Source organism: Carcharodon carcharias, chromosome 9 (genome assembly GCF_017639515.1).
Source record: "Carcharodon carcharias isolate sCarCar2 chromosome 9, sCarCar2.pri, whole genome shotgun sequence".
In the NCBI taxonomy this organism is placed as follows: Eukaryota; Metazoa; Chordata; class Chondrichthyes; order Lamniformes; family Lamnidae; genus Carcharodon; species Carcharodon carcharias.
The window spans coordinates 8,479,231-8,491,598 of record NC_054475.1 but is presented as its reverse complement, the minus strand read 5'-3'; the positions used below and the strand labels follow the sequence as shown (position 1 = coordinate 8,491,598).

At 44.6% G+C, this 12,368-nt stretch overlaps 1 protein-coding gene across 9 annotated transcripts in view; it reads left to right on the top strand.

The window, feature by feature from the left end:
* The window catches only part of plekha6 (pleckstrin homology domain containing, family A member 6), a 329,654-nt gene that overhangs the window by 302,085 nt on the left and 15,201 nt on the right, over positions 1-12,368 (top strand). For 8 of the 9 annotated variants that reach the window (XM_041195222.1, XM_041195223.1, XM_041195227.1 and 5 more), the window contains 4 exons: positions 255-369; positions 1,756-1,892; positions 6,845-6,956; positions 11,558-11,667. In XM_041195222.1, coding sequence (XP_041051156.1) covers positions 255-369; positions 1,756-1,892; positions 6,845-6,956; positions 11,558-11,667 — 474 coding nt within the window. The remainder of the gene's footprint in view (positions 1-254; positions 370-1,755; positions 1,893-6,844; positions 6,957-11,557; positions 11,668-12,368) is intronic. The other variant, XM_041195221.1, reaches the window with a different exon arrangement.

The window sequence follows — 12,368 nt, the reverse complement described above, 5'->3', positions numbered from 1 at the left end:
AATCAATTATCTTCCACACTGAGAAAAGCTGGAGAAAGAAAAGACCAGGATGAGATTAGCCCATTAAACTCCTCACCCATCCTAATTCCTCAAGATAAAGTGGTAACCATGCATCCACCCTCTCAATGATTTTGAATTTCACTTCGTGGCATTTTCTGCTCCTGTGGAGGAAGCTAATCGAGGATATGATTTCAGTTATTGGGTGTTGGGGGTCTAATAACCGAGTCTGACTTTGGTTTGTGTCAATCTTTCAGGATGAGCTGGGACACAAGCACATTCAGAAGGAGCTGTGGAAAATCCAAGATGTGATGGAGGGACTGCGAAAGACCTATCCCGATCGGATTACAGTGGAACCCATCAAACAGAATGGTACAGCGTTACTAAGCATTGTACTACATGGCCTTGGCATTACTCTTATAGTCTGGTAGTGCAGGGGCGGGTGTGCAGGTGAATTGTGAGCTCATTGCTGGCCAACACTAAGAGAGATGACCAATTTACCAACTCACTCTCAAAAATACATGCAGCACAAATTCAAGATAAGAGCTCCTTTGCAGAGTTATGCATTGGGTGAATACGTTTTTTAACAAATCACATAGCTCCCTGACTGTGGAATGACAAGGCCTGAGTTACTGTAATCAGGAATTCAGGATGCCAGCCTTAGCTCAGTGGGTAGCACATTTGTCGCTGGGTCACAAGGCCGTGGGTTCGGGTCCCACTCTAGAGACCTGAACACATAATCCAGGCTGGCACTCCCCATACAGTAGTGAAGGAGTGCAGTCTTTCAGATGAGACGCTAAGCTGAGACCCCATCTGCCCTTTCAGGTGGATGTAGACGATGCCAGGACACTAGCTGAAACAGAGCAGGAAGGTTTTCCCTCGTAACCTCACCTTATCTCCCAACTGTGATACCTAAAGATGATGATTTGACCACTTGTTTTATTTGTGGGAGCTTCCTGTGTGTGTTACAATAGACACCTTGTGACAGTGACTATGATTCAAAAGTAAAACACTTTGGGATATCCTGAGGTCATGAAGACCCTGTATAAATGCAAGTCTTTCTTTTCTCTTTTTCAACACTTTAATGTGTTGGGGGATTTTACATTACAAAGCAAATACTCCTAGCACTGTCTTGGGTCTTATTCTAACTTGGCCACTGCTATAGACTCTCTGCAGTGCCTGGTCTTGCTATTAGAGTTGCCCTCTCTATTTAGACTGGAGCAAATATAACTGAGGAGTGCCACTGGTTTTGCTTGACCCTGATCAATATTTATTCACCCACCCCCTACCCTTCCACCAACATCACTAGAAAAAAAAAGAGTATCTGATCATTTTCACACTGATGTGCTTGGGAGCTTGCTGTGCACAAATTGGCTGCCATGTTTCCTACATTAAAACAGTGACCATACCTCAAAAGCACTTCATTGACTGTAAAGCGCTCTGAGGTATCCCAAGGTTGTGAAAGATGCTGTATAAATGCAAGACTGTCTTTCTTTCATTAAAATTGCTTGGTTGTTTGCTTGAATCCGTTAAAAAGCCAGACATTCTGCCCACTCGTAGTCAAATCACAGAAAGTCTAGTTCTCTGTCTGTATGCAGTGATTTCATGAGGACACATTGTGGTGGTTGGGTAGTGTGTGTTTTATGGATCCTGTTTCAAGATGTACAGAAGATTGGACTGGGGTTGGGGAGTGTATTGATATTAAATGACAATTTCATTTTGCTTTTCTAATCGCAATACTTTTTTTCCTTTTTGCAGTGTCGAGTGCACAAATGGGCACCTTCAGCTCGAGCAGTCCTGCCAGCCCCCTGAGCTCCAACAGCCTCACCAGTCCCACGAGCCCCTTCTCTCCCATCTCCGCATCACAGCTGTCAGCTCAGCAAATAGTCAGTGAGGTAAGCGGAGAAAGCAACGTGGTGATTCCTAACCCGTGATGGACAAACCCAATTCTTATATTGGAATGGCGAGTTTTGATGATATTTCCAGAGCTCTGGAAAGGACAAGAAGAGAATTGTTATGAGTCCGTCTCGCCTTCGATCTGGCTGCTTGACAGCCTCCAGTGCTCTGATTCAGTTCTCTTCTGCTCTTAGCCAGTGGTAACTCCTGTTTAACCAATAGTGGGGAAATCAATTAAAATTAATCAGATATCAGACCTAACATCAATTGTATTTAATTCTTTTCTAGTAAGGGAGTACTGATGTTGAGACACCCTCTTTTGTCTGTTGATTTATAGTTAAGTAGAACAAGTAAACATTGAAACAATCTGCAAGGAATGATGCTCAGGATGAAGGGTTTAAGAGTACAAGAAATCAAGGGCAGGAAAATGCTATTTGGCCCATCAAGCCCACTCCTTCTGATCACAGATCCGACCCTATCCTGTTGAACCTCCTGAGGGAAAGTTAGGCCTAAGTAGCTCTTGATGGCCAAAACTAATCAAGCGAAACTGCAATGCTGATCCCATCTCCACTTCTTGATGCATCCTGCTGCCCTGCAGAGACAGTGTTGATCTTCCCTCCCCCTCGCTCCGTCCGCTCTCCCTACTCCCCATGCCTAGCAACAGAGGACATCCTCTGTCCAATAGATTGTTCATTGTCTCTACCAATTGGTAGAACCCTCGCAGTACCAATTGCCAATCAAGCATTTTAGTTGATGGTCTCACCTTCCACAGTTGCTTCTCCACTTCCACCACTCTTCTAATGAGGAATGAAAGTTCCTTCTAACCTTGAATCATTTTGTGTCCACACCAGCACCACCCCCCCCCGCGCCCCCCCCACAACTTCATCAGTGAACCAGACACAAGGATAGGAAAACTGGCACTGGTAGGATAGAAGAGAGCAAAGGAGCAAAAGAAACAAAAAACAAAACAATTCAGAAGAAATTGAAGATGGGAAGGAAAGGAATGCCAATAAAGAGAAAGGAATTCTAATCCTGTTACGTGCCAAACAGTAATTTGGCAAACTATCGCAGTGTTCCCTGGCTGGGCGTATGTCGTCTTAATATTGAGTCTGTACGTTGTTTTGTTGGTAGTCCTCCAAGTTGCTTGTTGCTGCTGCCTAAGTTGTGGTTTTTCTCGTGTTAACGCAGGAGACTAGGTGTGGCCTTGGGTCCTTCCATCTCCAGGACCTGGGTGGGACCATGGGAGGGAACACTCAGCCCAAAGTGATCGGATAGAAGTTTCCTTCACCTGTACAAGGATTGAATAAGTTTTGTTGGGCGGCAGGGGGAACAGTCTGAGCCTAATTCCTACTGGGATCAGTCCACAGCAAAAATAAAAAACGCCTACTCACAGAGATCATAAGGATGACTGGTTGGGTGATGGAAATCTCACACTGATCTAGCAGGGGTTCATATTAAGGCATGGGTTATTAAACTGGAGTCCATAAGGTTAGGTATCATGAGGTGATTCCAGGGTATCTGCAAGGTTTCTGTCTCCATTGATTTGTGCATTTTGTCATATCCATTTCTATACTTTACGGGGAGAATTTTCTCCCTGTTGGGGGTGTCTTGCAGGGGCAGGCCCGCAAACGATTGGTGCCCCCGATCGACTGGGCGCCGCCATTTTACGTGGGTGGGCCAATTAAGGCCCGCCCAACGTGACGCACACCTGGAAGCGCTGAGCGCACCCTGTGCGGGCGGGGGGAGTAGGCTGAGTCGGGGAGTGCGCTCTGTCGTGCATGCGTGAAAAAGTGCGCAGAAATCTCCCAGGCACAGAGATTCCTCAGGGAGATTAGTTTCACGTATAAAACATTGAATAAAGGGAGAAAAAAATTTGAAGGATGTGTCCCCACGTATGAAACTATCACGTGAACTGGGACATGCCCATTAATGTTAATAAAGAATTTTCCAACACTTTAAAAACGCTCACGAAACCTCAAGCTGTCAGTGAATGAAGCTCCATGAAAAATGCGAAGACCACCTGGGCTCTTCGCCTGCCTGACAACCTTGAGGTTGGACGGGCAACTCAGGTCAATGATTTAACTGATTGTTAAATGGCCTGAATCGGGCGCGTGCCCGCCGAACTGAAAACCTGAATGGCGTGCGCGGTGACCTTGGGGCGCACGCCCGACATCACCCCGCGTCATTTTAGGTCTCGGTGAGTGGGCCCCTCCCCCACTCGCCAAGCCGAGGGTTTTATGATAACAATGAGATTTCCATTTTCCTTTTGGGTAGCTGCCACTGTCATATTAAAGCTGGGATAAAAAGTCCTGGTAGGGTGTCAATACTTGCAAGGGTTCCCCATGTGAAGGAGCTCGAAAACCACTGTTGTCAGGCACGTTGTAAAGCCACTGCTTATATAACATGTTGGTGCAGAGTGGAAGGAGTTTTACTCTGAACTGGCTTGTGCAATACCTATCTTGTGTTCCAACTAGGTTCAAACATGTGTGTCTGAGCAACAGTGGAGGCAGGATAATTTGTCTAGGCATCTTTCTTCCAGTGGAGCGAAGATTAAAACTTGTGCTCTTGATCTCTGCCCAGCGGCCAATACTCGAAAGTGTGCATGGGTGGGTGACGGTTGAAGATACGATGAGGCTCAATTGTAATGCACCAATGTTCAAGCAGCCACATAGGTTTGCTGACAAGGCTTGTACACGATTCATGGCCAGTTGTGTGAGGTATCAGATGACTGCCTAGTGCCCAAGAAATGAAACTCCAGCATAAGTCAGCAACTTTCAGAGAGAAAGGAGGTGGAGAAGTGTTCCAAAGTCCTGCAGCAATCACCTTGCACACCAATGATAAAATATTCACCAAAATGCTACCCATGTTTTCAGTATTCTAAGCCGCTCCATGTTGCTTCATTTCAAAGGGGAAGCCCTCCAAACATTAACCTCCTCTTGCTCACTCACTGTCTTCCTGGCTTTGCAGTTACTCTTTATGCTTTGCTCGCTCTTTGTCTCAGGAGACCCGCCCACCTCGACCTCCCCTTCCGCAGTCCTACCTACCGCAAGGGCCGTTGCCTGTAGTCCCTCCTCTTCCCACTGAGAGCAGCCTCTGGGCCTACTCTATCGAGGACATCTGGGAGCAGGCGGAGAAAGGAAAGACAACCTTGGACATGAAGAGAATTGAAGGAGGCATGGCAGTAAGTGGCTGGCCAGGCCACTGTCTACATCAGTCCCAAGTCTTGTGGTTTCCCATCTGTTTCAGTCCTGCTCATGTGATTTCGAGGCATGAAATAAGTAGGATACAAACGAATTTGGCAGCCTTGGCACTAAGTTTTTAGTAAGGGATAATGGTGATAGGAACTCTCATTTGATTGCACTGATATGGCTCAGTGATGCATTTCAGTACAGTTGATGGTATTGCCTAGTGTCTCTGTGTAACAGTAGACCCCAGGTAAGGTTTACTAAACACAGAATGATGCTGACTCCTTAAAGTTCTTAATATGACTGCAGACTGTTACTTGGAGGTTCACTCTGACATAATAACAGCAACGTTCATTTATATAGCACCTTTAACACAGTAAAACATCACAAGGCGCCTGAGAGGAGCATAAGCAAACACAATTTGAAACTGTGTCGCATCAGGAAATATCAAGCTAGGTGAATGAAAGCTTGATCAAGGTGGTAGGTTTTAAAGAGCATCTTAAAGAGGGGGACAGAGAGACAAGGAGCTTTATGGAGGGAATTCCACAGCCTAGAGACTAGGCAGCTGAAGCCAGTGTGGAGAGATGGAAATCAGGAATGCACAAGAGGCCAGAATTGGAGGGTCGTAGGGCTGGAGGAGGCTACAGAGTTAAGGGGACTGTGAGGTCATGGAGGGGTTTGAAATGGGATGAAGATTTTAAAGTTGTGGCATTGCTGGATCAGGAGCCAAAGTAGGTCAGAGAGAACAGGGATGATGTGAACAGAAACTTATGTTAAAAATCTGTCAAAAATTGATAATTGGAAACCCCACTTATTTCATGCCTCTTTGTTGTAGCCAGTGTGTTGTGATTTGGTGTATTCCATTTGAATTTAATATGTGACTTATAAAACTTTGGGCATGATATTGTACTCTACCATTGCACAGGGCAATTTGATCTGTTTAGTGAGGTCACTGTAGCAGGCACCAATCACCACACTTGAGATACACTAGTCGCAGGTCGTTGTGGGATCATAGCAGGGGCACTGATGACAATGAATAGCATTGTCACCTGGCTACCACCAACCGACTCAGCCCAGACATGTGTTGAACTGGAGGCCTTCCTGATCTGAACGGTTTTGGCACTCACTAGATGCCCTGAGCAAGTGAGCTCTCTTCCCTGCATTAATGCTCTGAGTCTCGATGTATTTGCAAAGGCGCTAAAGATTATGAACCCTGTGGGTTTTGAATTTGCCAAGAAGGGAAATGATGCTTGTTCTGCTTAAAGAGAACAGATTCCCACCTGTACCTGCTGAGGTTAGCAAATGCTCCTCGTTGCCCATGAATGCAGAGAGAGAATTCTAATCCATCGAACTGGGTGTGGCTGCAATGCTCCTGCACATTGGCTGTGCACTTTAAGCAATTCAACAGTGAAAAGGGAGCTTGCTTTCTGCATAGTCAGATTTTACAGGATTTTGCCTTCTATAATTTTAGAGAGGAGCCGACAATGTGAATTCATAGGCTTGGAGTTTGGATTGAGAGACTCCCCTCCCCGCGTTCCCCACCCCCACTCCAACCACTTGGGACCCTTCATTCCCTGGTGAAAAAATTGGAACCCCCTAGCTGTGGCCAAGTCCAGTGGAGCAGGGCTCATTGCACCATTCGCTTTCAACTCCCGCTTCCCCACCACCCACCATTTTATTCCAGTTGGTTGTCCCCAAGGGCTGGGACCTCCGGCCACGTCTCGGATACCTCGGGCCTCATGTTTTATCTTGTTTTCCTCCTGTAGAAATTAGGCCTCGAGAGTTCCAGGAAGGAAGGCCGGCCGATGTTGCAGACCAGCTCCGAGGGTGGCACGGGGCCAAACAAGCAGGACGCAGAGGCCGAGAAACAAAACAAAGGTACAATCTGCAAGAGATCAGCGAGTGCGTTCCTCTGGGGTTCAGGAGGTCAAGCATTTAGTGTCCAGATTTATTAAATCTGGGGCAATCTTGTTCACTTTTGCAATGGGATCTCAAATAACTTCATTCACAGCTGGAACATCCAGGCAGAATAGGAACTTAGGAACAGAGAAGCAGGAGTAGGCTATTCAGCCCCTCGAGCCTGCTCTATCATTCAACTAGATCATGGTTGACCCTCTACCTCAACGCCATTTTCCTGCACTATCCCGGTATCCTTGGACGTCTTTGCTATCTAGAAATCTGTTGACCTTTGCTTTGAAAATACTCGATGACTGAAGAAATTCCTCCTCATATTGGCCCTAATTGGCTGACCTCTTATCCTGAGACTGTGTCCCCTGGCTCTAGACACCCCCCAACGAGGGGAAACATCCTTCCTGTCGTGCCCTGTAAGAATTTTGTACACTTCAATGAGGTCACCTCTCATTCTTCTAAACTCTAGAGAACACAGGCCCAGTCTCCTCATACGAAAACCTGGCTATCCCAGGGATCCTGGGATTAGAATGATGCCAGTTGTTCAATAAAAGCTTAAAAACATGCTGCTTTCTTTTTCAAATCCCCACTCCATCGGTCATAAAATACTTTGTGACAGCGAGAATGTCTTCCATTTATATTGCGCCTTTAATATATGACAATATCCCAAGGCACGTTGTAGAAGCATTTATCAAAGAGAATTCCCAAACTAAATAAGGTGACTTCAGAACAGAAGGCTAAAAACTTGGTTAAAGAGAGAGGTCTTAAGCAGCATCATGAAACAGGAGAGAGGTAGAGAAGCAGAGAGGTTCAGGGCGGGAGTTCCAGAGCTTTGGGCCTTGGCAGCGGAAGGCTCAGGCACCAATAAAGGAGCGATCCAAACTGGAGAAGCCAGAAATGAAGGAGCGCAGATCTCTTGGAGGGTGTAGGGCTGGATGAAATTGCAGCGATAGGGAGGGCCGAGGCTGTGGACTGATTTGAAAGCAAAGTTGAGAATTTTAAAATCAAGACATTGCTTGACCCGGAGCCAATATTCAGTGAGATAGTGGGGTGCAATAGCTGCAGGAGACCTGGTGAGAATAAGGACACAGGCAGCAGAGTTTTGGGTGACCTGAAGTTTACAAAGGGCAGAATGTGGGAGACCAGTCAGGAGTGGGTGTTGAGTGGGTGGGGAGATGATGTTTCCTTCATGGGGCAGTCTGGAGCTAGGGGACATAGTTTCAGACTGGCGGGGGATCACCCATTGTGATTGGGATGGGGAGGAATTTTTTCTCTCAGTCGGTTGTTGGTCTTTGGAATTCTCTACTCTGGAGAGCAGTGGAGGCTAGGGCAATGAATATATTTGGAGCTGATTTGGATGGAATTTTGATCTACGAGGGAGCTGAGGGTTATGGGTAGGGCAGACAGCAAAGTGAAGTTGAGGCAAGATTAGAATCAGCCATGATCTTATCGAATGGTAAAGCAGACTCGAGGGGCCGAATGGCTTGTTCTTGCTTCTAGTCCTTATGTTCTTATGAGTGCCTTGGAATAGCCAAGTCTAACAGTAACAAAGGTATGAGTGAGGGCTTTTGCAGCAGATGAGCTGAGGCATGGATGAAATTAGGCGATGTTATGGATGTGGGCTTAGGCAGTTTTAGTGAGACCTACAGATAGCTTCACAGCTAAGTATAGGGTGATGTGCCAGCCTTGGTTCATTCGGTTGCCATTAAGTTAGAAGGTTGAGGGGTCAAGTCCCACTCTAGATGTTGAGCACGTAATCTACGCTGACACTCCTATGCAGTATTGAGGGAGTATTGCACTATAGAAGTGCCATCTTTTGGATGAAATGTTAAACTGAGGATCCCATCACATTATTTCAAAGTTGAACAACCAATTGACTATGTAATGTTCTTTGGAATGTCTTGAAGATTTGAAAGCCACTATATAAATGCAAGTCTCTCTCACTCTTAACTTCTCTTTCACTTTTTTGTCTTTCTTTGCTGGCTTCTGTGTATTTAAATATCTTAATGTACTGCATAAGGCCAAAGTCTTTCAGAAGGATCATTACAGGTGTAGTACATTTACTGTACATTATAATATACCCTCATACAAAAATGTAATGTTAACAAAGGACTAGTCACTCTGTACAGCTTGCTGCAATATATAAACTTAATAAACACCCTCGCTGGAACATTCTACCAGCTGTTGATTGATGAAGTGGTGCACGTGGGAGTACTCTATTGCACAGGAAAAAAATGGGTAGAAACATTTTACTTCACAGAAGCAGTGTCGCATATTAGATAAATTCTAAGGTGGCAGCTCTGAGGTCAGCCAGTCACATCCTAGCTGAAGGATGGCACTAACCTACTCATTGCAACGATACATCATAACGAACAGCACATTGCGCTGAACTTCCAATGGCAGCTGTGAGCTAGAGAGAGCAAAACCCATCGTGGCAGCTTATAATAAGCCATACACCGAGGAGTGGGCACTGAGATACAAAGGATCACTGGAGCATCTGACACACTTACCTCTCCCAACTCCCCTGCAACTGCTCTCCATCCATATCTTCACTGTTAAGCACCTCGGGCCATTTTCTGTGTTGAAACCAATGTATAATATGTTCTTGTTACAATTGCCTCTTGAACTCATGTAGTCTGTTGAACTCATGTATTCTGTTGCACCCCACCTGCAAGTTCCCCTCCAAGCAGCACACCATCCTGACTCTGAACTATATTGCCATTCCTTCACTGTCGCAGGATCAAAATCCTAGAACACCCACAGTACTGCGGGTGTACGTACACCGCATGGACTGTAGCGGTTCAAGAAGACAGCTCACCACCACCTTCTCAAGAGCAATTAGGGATAGGCAGTAAATGCTGTCCTAGCCAGCGACGCCCATGTCCCAAAAATGAGTGAATTTAAAAAGGAAATTGCTACTTGCTACAATGGCCCTTGCTGGTAACTTATTGCACAAGCCTATTACCCTTTGAACAAAAAAGAGTTTGCCCAAGTTTCCATTGTTCTGCCATCTTCCTCATTTTAATTTCTGTCCCCTGGTATTTACACCCACGAGCTGTTACACTTTAGCCACCGGGTAGGAGAGAAACAGTGTCTTATATTTCTCATGTAGTGCATGGTGGCGAAATTTCTGCTCGTTCAACTGTCACTCAGTTGGAAGAGCCCAAGGCACCCTGGTGAAAAGGCAGTGTTATAATCTCTGTAGAGACCAATAATTTTTAAAAAGGAATTCAAACTTCCAGTTAATAGCTGAAAGGATGACATGACACATGTTAAGACTTTTACTGTAACAAGCAAACTGGGATCAATAACTTAACACTTTGTGAACACTTTTAAAATCTTTCATTAGTTAATCTCTCCAGATGTCCCATCTTATCACAGACCTTCTCTTTTGTTCTTCCTGACCCCACCCCCTTTCACTGGCGGAAAAAACTCTTATATTTCTAATTTCCTTTAGTTCTGATGAAAGGTCATCAACCTGGAATGTTAACTCTGTCTCCGTAGAAGCTGCCTGGCCTGTTGCATATTTCCAGGATTTTTTGTTTTTATTAACTAAACACTATTTGTGCAGGCAGTTTATACTTTAAACTACCAAACAGAATGTTTCCCTTTTATTTTTAACACAACCTGAAATTCCACCTAACAATTCTACTTTACAATGTCCTGGAACAAGTTCAAAGTGATTCTTAGCTCCCAAGGATTTAACTTCCATTCTTTTTCTTGTCAAGCCTGGTAACTTTTAACCCCAGAACTGTCTTTCATGGTGAGACTTTTCTCTGGAGTTTCTCCCTCTAGCTCAAGCGAGATGAATCATCCAGCCTCCTCACAAATTTGGTCTTTTCAATCTGATGTGAGCTCTCACCCATATTCCTGCATGGTTAACCATGGAGACTTTTTGTTTCTAGTTGACTTTTCATTCTAGGATCCTAGTGGGCTAGCTTATCTGTGAGTTTCAGTGATATTTTAGGAAAGCCTGCAAACTGATCCTGCAATAGCTCCCTAAGGACATTCTCCCTCTCAAAGCCCATCTCCATGGCAGTGTGAATCTCATGGGTCATGTATTTGGGTAGAAGTGCTGATTAGCTATTCTTTATTCTATTTTATCCTTGAAGTAAATGGACAGTTTAAAGTATAACCATTTACAATCCATCATTCTCAACACCTTCCTGGGACTTTGGAGACTAGCAGTCTAATCACTGTCGACATAGATACTGCTGCCATTGTCTCCAAGTGTGAACACCTTATGCCTTCTTTCCAGCAAAACAATCTGGGCCTCCCTTTAAACATCCATGTCATCTAGGCCTATTGTCAAGTAGACTCCTGAACAGACCACATGATCCTCTTCATCTTACCCTAAATAAAACAGACAGTCTCAAAACATAACAAACTTATAAATCTCAGATTTTTAACAGTTGTTCGTCCAGTTGTTTCCTCAAATTATGGTAGACAAGAAGAAGGACCGCAGTAGAAATCCACTGTCAATGTGTCTTGGTACTAGTCTGTTCTTGGTAAGGTAACTTGAAAGTTGCACTGACAGAGTTCTCTAACCTATATTCCCTTTGATTCTACAGTAGGTGTCGTTCCTCCAAGGACCAAATCACCACCAGAAGATGTTTCTCCATCTCCATCCTACCTTGCAGTTCGGAATAGTGATAAAGCAAATTATGAATCTCAGACACGAGTAAGTGTAAAGGTAGCTCACTACAGATTAACCCACAAACTTCTCGTCTGCCCCACTCCACCCTACTCCCCTTTGGCATTACTTCGTTTTTACATTTTACCAAAAATAACAGTGAAAATTGAGATACTTTTATTTTTAAAGCTAATCCTTCAACTATAGATGGGTTGCTTTTGGAGGCCAAGTTCACAAACAACAGTACAGTAGTGAGTCACCAGGAGGCACTAAACTGCAAAAAGTTCTTGAAAGAATCTTCCACCCCAACTTTGGTTTTTCTGATACATTTGTAAGATTTCAAATAACTCTGGGCATTTTATGCTATCAGTAAATTACGTTCAAACATAGGAGTCTTTTGCAAATCAGCCCGTGTGCTGTCAGTCACCTTGAACAGCTTGGACTTGTCGGCCAGGCACTGAACATATTCTGTTCATGAAGTTTGTCATTAAAGTTTGTGTTTTTATTGGGGAGATAAACATGTATATTAACATGTTGGACATGATGAACATGTTTATTAATGGAATATGGATTTTGCTGGAAGGTTACACTGCATCCAGTCTTTCTACCTTCTGAGCAATTTATTTGAGATACATATGTAGACGGTGTGTGTATGTGGGCAGGTGTCCTAGGACTTTTGTTGGTATCCAAGGGGTATAGTTGGCATCTATAAAATACAGCTCAGAACCAGGAGGTTACTTCTGACCCAG